Source organism: Lissotriton vulgaris, chromosome 5 (genome assembly GCF_964263255.1).
Source record: "Lissotriton vulgaris chromosome 5, aLisVul1.2, whole genome shotgun sequence".
In the NCBI taxonomy this organism is placed as follows: domain Eukaryota; kingdom Metazoa; phylum Chordata; class Amphibia; order Caudata; family Salamandridae; genus Lissotriton; species Lissotriton vulgaris.
This window is the reverse complement of record NC_141693.1, coordinates 357,174,411-357,187,217: the sequence shown is the minus strand read 5'-3', so window position 1 is coordinate 357,187,217 and position 12,807 is coordinate 357,174,411. Positions and strand designations below refer to the sequence as shown.

Here is a 12,807-nt window from a genome sequence, read left to right as displayed (position 1 = left end):
CATACCTCTCTTCCAATCCTCCCCCCCTACTGCGTGCCTCTCATCCCTCATGATCCCTCCTTCTCCCTTTCTCTTTCTTCTTTCATCTCTCTCCTCTCTCCTCTTTTTCTGTCTTCTGCTTTCTCCCTTTTCCTCTTTCCTTTCTGATCCTCTCTTCTCTCCTTTCTATCTGTTCATACCTTTTTCTTTTTTCTTCCTCTCTTTATAAATTACTGTAGATTGATGTCTTCCATTGTTATTACACTCATATGTAATTTTTCCTAATTTTTCATGACATATTTCTTGTATCACCCTTTATTGCTTAATAAAAATTTCTTAAACAAAAAAAAAAATTATGTACTTCACAGCTTACCTTGCTTTCCTCCTGTAAGTTCCATGACACACACGATGTCGACGCAAGCACTCACAACCACAGACAAACTTCACTTGACTTATACACTTGACACGCACAGTCAGTGTGCTGCAGCTAATAGACAGCACAGTCCTCTCCGGTGCAGGCTGACGTGCATGAATGATCATCTGCAAAATGTATTCGGTTGGAGCATGCCAGCGCCTATTATTTAGCACTGCGCATTAATGATGAAAGGAGCAGTGGCCGGAGGAAGCCGAGCGGTGATTTCACTTTTCTAATCAATTCGACCAATTAAAAACAAGTTCATTCAAGTGTACCATCTGTCTGCAAAGCCAGCATCAGCCACATTGCACAAAGTGAAGCTTTTACTCTATTTCACAAAATAACACAGCCGCACAAATAGATTTCATGAGTATGAACACACACACTTTTCTTTTAATTAAATTTGGTTTGGAAGAACTATGTGTGCCAGGCTTAGCCTCACTCTCCTGAGACTTGCACTATGCCCAGTAAATTTGCGGCGATTGGAGCGAGTCTGAGTAAGCTGACCGTTGTTGACTAATAATTTATTGTGATGAGGCGGTAGCTGAGTAGATCCATGTTCATATTAGGGTTGATTAAGCAGTAATATAGTCTAATACAGCGTCCGGCTCACTTTAATGTGTGGGCCTCACTCTCCTGATTTCTGGTGCTTTACAGTAGCTTTAAGATCTTTTTAGAGCTTCTCGTTGCTCAAATGGGTGAAATTTTTGATATTTATGTTTCCCTCATCTTCATTGCTTGATTTTGCTTGCGAGAAAGTGTCACGCTTAGTCGTTGAAATGTCACTCATTATTACATAGAAATTATGAAAATGTCACAGATAGGAATCTGAAACCTTGGCAGCATTGCCTATCCTCCAACTAAAAGTAGAACAAGATGCTGGAGGGGGGGGATGCTGGCATCCTCGCCTATGAGAGAAACCAGAGTTGCATACCAAAGGCGTGGGCTTGTTTGAAACTTCCTTGCCTTGGCAGGCTAATCTGCAGGTCATCTCATGGGAGAGGGTGGAAGACCCATGCCAGAGGTGGCGGGGTTTCTGACCTCCCAAGAACGAAGGCCCTCAAACTTGGGAGTCAGGAATTCATCTCTGTTGTCAAGCTGGCTAAAACTAGTCAGTCAGCCCACCAGCAGTTATTACTGTTTCGGGGGTCACCTGTGAGGTGCCCTCTGGGTGCATGCATTGATAAATCCAACACTAGAATCAGTGTGGGTTCATCAATATGAGATGTTTGATATCTAGCATCTCTATGTTCAGTGAGGCTATCATGTAGCTGGGTAACTCATTTTCACCAGTGCCCAGCACACATTTTAACATGGCTTCCCTGTTCACTTGCACTGACAGTAATCAAACTGCCCATAACAGCGGCATATCTGCTCATGTAGTTATGCCCTCACATGTAGTAGCGTGCACCCGCCTTAGGGCTGTAAGGCCTACAGTAAGGGTGTATTACCTATACTGCATGGCACAGAGGGATGTGTGCCATGTCTAGTCTTCAGTTTTCTCTGCACCAAGGCACGCACCCTGCAATGGCAGTCTGCATGATCTTGGTGAGGGGTCCCTAGGGTGGCACAATTTGTGCTGCCGCCCTAGTGGACCATCCTCCATCCCAATCGCCCAGGTACCAGGGGTACCATTTTACTAGGGGCTTTCAGGGGTTACTACAGTTTTAGGGATAGAAGACTGGTACTGGGAACCTGGTTAACAGGGACCCAGTTCCCCACATATAGCAATTGTGTGTCCCGCATTTTTGATGTTTTATGCACGTTGTATGCACAGTTGTCTCATTTACTAGATGCTTGTGGAAAACCTAGCCATAGAGCCTGAGAGAGCACTATTAGCCCTCAATGTATAATCAGTGCAGCACTAAAAATAGGTGTGAACATCCATTTTTCCCATCGTTACGGTGCCATCAACCTTAAAATGATGTTATATATCTACACTGACTTTCCATTAGCACTACATGAAAACCAATGAGAAGGCTAGCTCCTCTTCAAACCTACTCCAGCTAGGGCCCCTCCTTAAAGAAAGAGGGTAGTTCACATTACTCTTGCTCAAGGCCAACCCCACTGGCTTCTAATGAAGTTCCTACCACTGTCACACACTTCACCTTTGCATGCAGAACCAAGCAAGGCCTCACCCTGCATTACGCTAGGGTCTTAATCATTGTAGGAGGGTACAATCAACTCAACTCCATCACCATGGGCATCCATCAAATACCACCTTTTCCCCAAAACTCCAAAGAGGTGATTCCCTCAGCAACTTGTATCACTTGCCTGGAAAGACCACTCGCCCACAGTAGACAATCTAACAAGTGACAAATTGCACAAAATTGATGATGCCATGTTGATTCATTTGCTGCCATTTTGTATACCCATACTGTGTATAGCCAGTATCTTTTTCAACCTTATGATGAATTTAGCCTCACTCTCAAGCTTGACCCTGGTAACCGAGGATTTTGAACTTACAATCTCATTTTCTGGAATGTAATATTCTTTTTTTTTTCTGGGAGCAATGGGTGGGACCTCTTGAGGAGGAGGACTGGAGAACGCTCTAATGGCACCCAAGACAGTCACCACCTCCGCCAGGCTCTGTCTGATCCAACTATATTATCTGCATGCCACATACTTAACGCCCAAACGCCTCTTCTGCGCAGGTATGAAGCCGGATGCATCTTGTGCGCGATGCGCTCATGACCCAGCGGACTTCTTTCACATGGTATGGGCCTGCCCGGTCATCACACATTACTGGGATTCCTGGAGGGCTCCCGGCCTGACAAGCGATTCTTTAACACTGCCATAATGGTGGCCAAGCACGACATTGTGACTAGTTAATAGACCCGAAATCACCTAGCATTTCGAAATGACGCAGAGGCATAGACTGGTGCGCAGCACAAGAGAAACAGCTATTTGAGGCCAGAGGATGTCCAGCTAAATACCGTAAGGTCTGGGGCAAATGGCTGGGGCACGTAGATTAAACATGTCTCCTTGTAAATGTGTGCAGTGTGCAGGATCTGCGGACCATGTGCAAAAACTCATCTCCCTGTGAATAGAAAGAATAATGTCAAATGATTGCTATGCTGTACTATATTTGACTACCGCTGGTAGTTTCTGTTGAAAACAATAAAGTTGTTTATCAAAAAGAAATATGCATCTTTTTCAAGGTTCTTTTTCGTTCTTTCCATGAGAAAGATATACACCTGCTATTAGATTTTTTAGGAATTGTCACATATGTTCTTGCTTGAAACATACATTGAGAAAACCTATAAAATGTTGTGTTAATTGGGAAGCTGGGGGGTAGCAGTAGATTTTCACAGCTAATGGAAGGGAGATGCAAAGCGATGTGGCACTTTACTTGTTTTGCTGAATACATTTGTCCAGACCTCACAGAGGCATACAAGTAGTTCATCTTATTTTTGGCATGTCTTCAAAAAGCACCTATAGCTCTACCCAAGTCTCCAAATAACCTGGTCCCCCAACAAAAATCAGAGTCTGCAGCCCCCTTGAAGAACATGCTTAGTTGTGCTGATTGTGTTTTAGCACTATATAAATGCATATAGAGTGCAACAAATGGCCAAGTCAACAGCATTGCACCTTCATCCTAAAATGGACCCTTTTATTACTGCAATGGTCATTAATATTTGGGAACAACAACTCAATGGGCTGTGCTTCTCAATATTAAACGGATGGAAAAACAGCACTGGGTGTGGGCTTCCCACAGTAAGGCCAAGCCTCTCAATCATAAAACAACAGAATAGATGCCAGTACCGTGAACACTACTAAACAAAACTAAATTATCTCACACAGAGAATTAAACTAAGTGTGAATTCAAGCAATTTTTTAGAATTGATCACTGTTTATTTGTCATATACTTTTTTTGAAATATTTTTGGGTGGTTATTATTCACCAAAAGTACACAGAGGAAATTACAAAACAAACATTACATACAACAGTTTTGATAAAAATGACATTAGCCTAAAAATTGTGCATAAATGACAAAACAATCAGACGTGGTTGATGAACTTCAGCATTCCATTCTCGCACTCACACACAACACAAACATACAAATCAATATTTACAATTCCAATGTCACGAATTAGGAATTTAAATGTACACCAAAGAAACTTGTTTGATTTACTCGGAAGTTATTAAAGAGTATCATGAACACAATTTAGTGAATAGAGATCTTATGGTGTAAACACACGGTCTATGCGTTTCGAACCCCTGAAAGGTTGGGGGGTTCTCCTCAGGACCTCAACTTTGCAACGAGTGGTGTGCAATGATTACTCAGTAACCGGACGTTGTCAATTTACAGCTGCACAAAAAGTCTGTGTGTTATTTGTAATTGCTCTGCATAGGGTAGATTGCCAAGATTGAATCGTGGACTTGAAAGTTGTTGTTAGTCCGCCGCGTTAAAGTAGAAGGTCCAGGGAAGAGTCGGGGGCCTTCGAGGAGATTGGAAAGGGCAGTTGCAGCAGAAGGACATAGGCTATGCAGACGCCCACCATATACATTTAAAAGGTAAAAGAACAGTGCCAGCAAAGTAGTCCCTTGTGGGCATGTCTGCGTTGTGCTGTGGGCGTGTGCTGGGGGCGTGACAAACGCTGGGGGCGTGTGGTACGTTCCGACCTTCATGCCATGCCTCATATCTTGTGCTAATCCCACCCTGCTCCCTTTAAATACCCCTGCACCCTATAATCATATCCCACCCTTACTCCTTAAAATGCCCCAACACCCTTAAACACTAACCCATCTTAACCCTATAAATATACCCTGTACCCCAAAACCCAAACCTATCCCTAAACCCTAAAAATACCCCTGTACTCCAAAACCCAAACCAAGCCATGAACCCTATAACCCTGTACCTCAAAACCCAAACTTACCCCTGAACCCTAAAAATACCCCTGTACCCCAAAACCCAAACCTAGCCCTCAACCCTAAAAATACCACTGTACCCCAAAACCCAAACTTACCCCTGAACCCTAAAGTACCCCTGTACCCCAAAACCCAAACCTAGCCATGAACCCTTAAAATACCCCTGTACCCCAAAACCCAAACCTACCCCTGAACCCTAAAAACACCCATGTACCCCAAAACCCAAACCTAGCCCTGAACCCTAAAAATAACTCTGTACCCCAAAACCCAAACCTACCCCTGAACCCTAAAATACCCCTGTACCCCAAAACCCAAACCTAGCCCTGAACCCTAAAAATACCCCTTTACCCCAAAACCAAAACCTAGCCCTGAACCCTTAAAATACCCCTGTACCCCAAAACCCAAACCTACCCCTGAAACCTAAAAATACCCCTATACCCCAAAACCCAAACCTAGCCCTGAACCCTAAAAATACCCCTGTACCCCAAAACCCATACCTATCCCTAAACCCTAAAACTACCCCTGTACCCCATAACCCAAAACTATATCTGAACCCTTAAAATACCCAAACACCCCAAAACATATACCTCAGTACCCCAAAACATATACCCCTATACCCATACTTACCTTATCCAAACATAAAAAAACATGCTTTTATCATTCACGCATTTACAACGAATTTCGTTGTAAATGTATGCGTGGTGAAAGCATATAAAATGTAATGCCATGCGTTATAATTAGGGCTCCCGGTTTTATGGTATTTATTTTTTTGCCATTTCCGTCTGTATTTATCCATATTTATTTTTTGGGCATTTTTTCTGTATTTATCCACATTTATTTTTGTCCCGAGCAAAAGACGACGCCACAGCTAGTATTTTTCCACATTTATTTAAATTGGCAATGCACACATGCGCCTGGTTGTTATTGGTCAACATAACACATTCATCAGAAAACTTTGCCATTGTAGTACAAGCACATGTGCATTTCAAGAGACTTTGAGGACATTGAGGCTCTTTCTGGTTTGTTAATGAAATGAAGAATTATGTGGAAAACAGTTGCAAACTAGGATATTTTGCCTTTTATGTTTGAACTACTCTTGTGGGGCAGCCTCGGACAGGCCCGCAGCCCGTGGGCCCTTTGCAGCCTGTTATGGACCCATGCTGTATTCGGATTGTGGCTGAAACCAGGAGACGTGCCGATGGCCTGTCCGCTGAGTGGCCAAAGAGGACTGGCATCCATGCCATGGGGCTACACTGGGGAAAGCTGAAACCTTGCTCCTCCTGCTTTGAGGACCCGACCATCATGAGAGGTTACTTCCAGCATTGTCTCCCACCCAAGATGCTGCGAACCCAAAAGATCCCCAGGAATGGACCCCAGACATACCGACACAGGTCGGGAGAGTGGTAGCGGGGGTCCAAGGTGCCTCAGACAGCTCCGAGTGGGCGCAGCATCCCCCAGGCACCTCACGAAAGCAACTTCCCAGGCTGCACATGGGAGGGTGGACAAGTAGGCGTAACCACTATCAGGTCAAAAAAAATACAGGAGAAAGGCAAAAAGTTCTGGGATGACCCTGCAAAAAGGGCTTAGTCCAACAGCACATATGTCCTGTGCACGAAGGGCACTTTGCTACACATGCTAACTTTGTGCATGCACACGCAAGGGAGTTGGAGAGGGTTCAGGGACTGACATAGGCCACGGAAATTCTTCACCCCAACTTTCACCTTGGATTAGATAGAGGTGGGTGAACCACTGAAAGCTCGAACCAAGCTCTAGCTCAGCTCAAGCCAGAGTGGCTTGGCGGTCTCGGCTAGGCCTGTGGTTGTGAGCCCATTGACGCCTGTTAGGCCCCTAAAGCTGTGATCCAATTGTGGACCAGGCAGCCCTGGTGGAGTGGGCAGCCATTGAAAAACAATAGAAACAACAAGGTGATGCTTCACCAATCGCACAGCTTTAATGAGGAACTCTTAAATTTTTCTTGTTCCAAAGTTCATATTAATTCCTTATTTTTCAAAGTTGATCATGCTTATGTCTACATTTCACAAACAGGCATGTTAATATTCAGAATTTTTTCAAATGAGACGGTTATGCCCATCCAGTTTTTTTACCGCGTCACGTGGGTTATGTCAATTCATGTTGTAACAGCTTAAGATCTTAGTAAATCCCAAGGCATTTGGGCTCTTATATGGCCCTTTGTCAGGGGTAGCTGCATAGATTAAAGAAAGCCTCATATTAGTTTTCAACATTTAAAACAATGCGTCCATTTTTCCAATGCATCCAGTTATAGAATCAAATTTCAACCTATATCGATAACTAACCTTTACTCTTTCCACCCCATTAAGCTTCAACAAAACAAAATAACTTTTCAAAGTAACAAAAAATGAAGCTTTTCGAGTCTACATGGCACGCAGTGACCTCCCTCACATCCATCCTCGGTCTTAAAACCTGCCATTTTTGCTGCGCTGCTCTGTTAAATACTCGAACACCCAGCTGACGCTCCCTCACCTCATTGCCTTCTCTCTGTGACTAAACAAAACTCAAGAGCCCAATATCCATATCTTGTACCTCAAACAATATCCACGTTCTTAGGACCGCTATTAACTTCCCCAGTCTCGTTCACAATTTCGTACCTGCTCTTGCTCAATGTTAGCAGAATACTGGCGCCTCCTTACTCCATAGCCACGATGTCAAACTGCTGCTTAGCCAACTCCCACCTCTCTGCTTTCCATATTTAAACACTTCACAAATTGCCGATTCTATCAGTGAACAGGACCCGATTCCCATCAGCTGAGTCTCATTTACACCCAATCTCTAGCTAGTCCTTGCTCTAGCGACCTGACTTCTCCCTTGCACTCACGCAGTAAAACTTTCCTTGCTGAAACTCACCAATAGTGGTCATAAAACTACATGTCCCACAATCCCTTGTCACACACCCTGGTGATACCCTTTCGTGCTGAACAAAAGACATATTTACCAAACGTTAATCCACGCGATACCATCTCAGGCACCCACTATTAAAATGCATCCACAGTGCAAACCCATAACTGCCCCAATTTAAACAAACACAAAATAAGTGCATGATGGTTCGTGAACTGTGCGTTGCACATTCAAATGACTTTAATGGATGCTGGTCCAGGAAAAAAGCAGTGCCAGGCTTGGAGTCGTTATCAGATTGGAACCGCAGAGAGCAGCAGGACCTGCTGGCATTCGACATTGCCCGAGGCCTAAAGAATAGTCGGTTGGTCCTTGGAACTGGGCAGCACCAGCGTGCGTACTGCTGCCAGTGGGAGTTGCTGGGCAGCCTCGGACAGGCCCGCAGCCCGTGGGCCCTTTGCAGCCTGTTAGGGACCCATGCTGTGATCTGATTCGAGGCTGTCTGGAGGCATCAGTGCCAGCCAGCCGGTGCTTTGAAACTCCCCGCTCCTGGTGAGAGCCTCATAACAAATACCCTCATCCCTTACGAGGCAGCAGGGGGGGAGCCAGCCCAGCACGTTTAAAGCAGCAGGAATGCTTTCTATGAGTGAAGAGCGATCACTGAAGGGCGAACAGCTAAGGGAGACGCACTGCATTCCACAGGTACATAATAATGGCTCTTGAGTTGGTCCGACCCCAATCCCGGCCCCAACCCCCCCCCCCCAAGTTTGTTACCCACCCACAAGGACAGAGGATACGATCCCCTGGTGCTGCCGAGGCATACAGGGGAGAGTCAATAGGTCCACATGAGGGCGCTAAAAAACCCTGATTGGAAGGAATTTAAATTAATTTCCAGGGGCGTGCGAAGGAAACTGCATGTAACGCGGCAACATTTGCTAGTGTTTTGCCGTTTTTAAATATAAATACAGACAAGGGAAATATAGATTTCCGTCTGTATTTATATGTAAAAATCCGTAAAAACGGAAAACCGGGAGCCCTAGTTATAATGGCATTGTGGAGTCATGGTACTTTCGTAATGAAAGTATGCGGAGTGATGTTATGCGGAAAGAAAGTTGCAGAATAATGGGTGTTTACCCTCCCCAGTAAGTACATTGGTGGCACGGCGGCCCACATCTCCAGCAACATTTTATCACCACCCATTTGAAAAATGCACAGGTCTCTCTCATTGATGGCCAGCACCGACATACACTTTTAGACACACCTCCCGCCACAAGTTCTAGAATTGCGAACTTTAGAGCTGGGGATCTACGTTCGAATCTCGGCATCAGTTCAACATCCTGTGATTCCAGGCAAATCGCTTTGTCTCCCTGTGCCTACCACAAATGAATGTGTTCTCCTGTAATGTAAATTGTGCTCATGCCATGTTGTCGAGTTCGCGCTATATTATATTGCAAGGAAAAATAAAGTAGGGAAACTCGAGTTCACACACTACTGAACGCGCACTCTTAAGTGCATCAGCAGTGCACTGTGAATCGAAGCGTTTCACAGGCTGTCACAGATAAGAAATGCTATCAAAACGAAATCCTATAAAACAATATACTACTGGCCGGCAGCAATTCATACCCGGACAACGTCGGGACGGGCTGCTAGTATATATATATATATATATATATATATATATATATATATATATATATATATATATATATATATATATATATATATATATATATATATATATATATATATATACACACACACACACACACAAGGCAGATTGGGAGAGATGGGATAGGAGAGCAAGAATAGGGGGAAGTGCAGAAGATGGAGACCATGATCAGGAAAGAAAGGGAGAAAGAAAAGAAGAGAGAGTGTGATGGAGGGGGGAAAAATAGAGAAAAAGAAGAAGCAAAAACGGATGTCAATGCCCGGTGCTCCTGGTTTACAGAACCTTCAAAGGGTGCACTCTGCTCACCTTCCACCAACAGAAAGAATCCTTTGGGGTTTTTCCTTAAGATTCGGATGGCAACATTCACCATCTCGGGCAGTGAAGGGTCTGTTTGATTGTCCCGGTCCAGCTCGTACATCATGTCGATCGGCTCAAAGAGACCTGCAACAAGAAAATGGTATGAGCAGAAGCGATCACACCGTGAGTCCATATAGATACCGTAGAATGGTTTGCAGAAAAAAGAGAAATCGGGCCTCATTTAGGAGTAGCTGAGTTTTAATGATTGCATCTTGTCATCTATGGATCTCAAGTGCATGAAAGATAGCCAGGCTTAGCTATCCCACTGAAATCCAGTTTAGGTGTTAATCCTTTTGCACCGTGTTCATACCACATTTACATATGTCGTATAGTTGACTGTGATTGGATGTCTACAGGCTACTAAAGGTAGCTTGGCCTGACCCTGCAACATTTTTCAGTGAAAGACACCTTGATGACTGTGATTGCCTCAGAGTGTTTTTCAGTCTTCCTTGATGATGTGAATACCTCCGTGGTTTTCGGTCTACCTTAATTGTTTGATAGCCTCAGAGTTTTTCAATCTAGCTTGGTTATTGTGATTGCCTCAGAGAGCTTTTCAGTCTACCTTGATGATTTGATTGCCTCAGAATTTTTCAATCTACCTCGATGGCGCGATTGACTCAAATTTTGTTCGGTCTACCTTGATGATGTGATTGCCTCAGAGTTTTTCAGTCTACCTTGATTTTTGTGATTGCCTCAGAGAGGTTTTTGTCAACTTGATGTAATTGCCTCAGACTTTTTCAGTCTTCTTCAATTTTAGTAGGCAATCTGACAGCAGCTGAACATAGAAAGCCTGGCACAGCAACACATGGGCACAGTAAGGACCGGGGTGCCATCACTAGCAAATGGATCATTTGCAACTAGGTGATAAACGACTTTTCTGTTTAACACATCTGGGCCCGAGGAGTGAGGCTTTGTGATAAAGATATAACCACGTTTTATCACATTGATGAACTGAACCTGTTTACCTTTCTCGGATTTGTTTTACAATTTGTTTAAACATGATTATATAATCTTTGAACAGTTTGCAATGGTGCAATCCACTCGAACTTTGCTTGACATATGTTTACTAGTTCAAACAAATGGTGTGGTGTGCGTATTTTAAGAACAGCAATCGCACAAATACATCCGTACTGTGTTTACAGTAGCTTAAACTATGGCAGGAAGAGGGTCACGACCTCTAAGTCTATTTCAATCGAATCCAAAACCCTTCCTTGGCCTACACCAGATGAAACTGAAACAATATAAACACAGACTTGCGCAGATGTGACCTGTAACCTCATAGGCCAGCTGTCACAGTAGGCCTTAGCCAGTCCCTGTCCACTCCCTGGTGTGTACTGAAAGCATATGTGCACAATGAACACTAAGCTATTGTGAGCTCGGCAGGAAGATGCGTTGGGTCTGTGTAAGAGTATGATTGATGATGGTCACTAAAAGCAAAGTAGAGTGAGTGAGTGTGTGTGTGTGTGTGTGTTGTGGTGTATGTAAAAACAGAGGGTATAAGAGCATATGTGTTTTGTTAAATCGTTAAAAGTTGGCAAAATTGCCTATCTTTGATTTCCAATAAAGAATTATGACACAAAAGTTGGAAGTGGGGAGAGCCATTTAATAATTGCAGTGAAAATGCCTTTCAAAGACAGAAAAGACAGTTATAGAACACGGGCAAAAGCCATTCCCTAGACTAAGGCATTCATTACAAGTTTTGCAGGAAAACCATGTGATAATAGCGCTCCTGGAATTACCAGGCTGGTTCAGTAAGGGGGAGGGGGGGCTGCCGCCTGGGCTGAATGGGGTGAAATATGTGTGCTGCAGCAACCTGGTCATCTCATTCTATTTTTCTTAATCTTCAAGTTGAATTTGGCTCAATGGGCAGAACTGGAATTTGGCACTGCAGTTCTTACATCAAGTTCTACAGTCTATTTTTTGTTTGTCAAAATCATGTATATTTTTGATGTAATAATTATTTGGTGTATGAAATCTGTCAACTGTTATTGGTTATGCTTTGGTATTACTGCAATAAGTAAGAAATTGATGAGGAGGTAATGCGTAGATTTCTCACCGGTAATCTTTATTACTCCAATTCCATGCTGCTCAACCACGCACACAAAGCGCTCCACAACATGTGCCCGAATACCTCAACAACTGCATCTCGTTCCACACCCCCACCCGCCAACTCCGCTCCTCCAGCCTTGCCCTCGTCACCGTCGCAGAGCCACCACCGGAGGAAGATCATTCTCCTAACTTGCAGCGAAGACGTGGAATTCCCTCCACGCACACCTACGACTGACCCAGGACCATCTCACCTTCAGGAAACACCTCAAGACCTGGCTGTTCGAGCAGTAGCAGCACCCACCCCCCTTTTATCCTCAGCGCCTTGAGACCCTCACGGGTGAGTAGCGCGCTCTACAAATGTACTGATTGATTGATTGTTCCTCGTCCCATTACGTATGTTCCCTCCCTCCTTTTGTTCTTATTTGGGAGTGTTTGTGGAGACTTGTTAAATCAGGATGAATTGGTGGGCCCATCCGACTTTAAAAGTTAAAGGGGAGGGATTTTTTTTTTTAAAGAGAGAGTAGTGCTTGGTATGGGTGACCTTGGTTGGTTTCCCTCACTATAATTGCAATAAGTAAGGGGACACGGAATATGG

At 44.0% G+C, this 12,807-nt stretch overlaps 1 protein-coding gene across 4 annotated transcripts in view; it reads right to left on the bottom strand.

Annotated features, from left to right (window-relative positions):
• Positions 1–12,807, bottom strand: part of LOC147710895 (alkaline phosphatase, tissue-nonspecific isozyme-like) — a 380,338-nt gene that overhangs the window by 29,841 nt on the left and 337,690 nt on the right. For all 4 annotated transcript variants that reach the window (XM_086921666.1, XM_086921667.1, XM_086921668.1 and 1 more), the window contains one exon: positions 10,113–10,247. In XM_086921666.1, the coding sequence (XP_086777792.1) occupies positions 10,113–10,247 (135 nt within the window). The remainder of the gene's footprint in view (positions 1–10,112; positions 10,248–12,807) is intronic.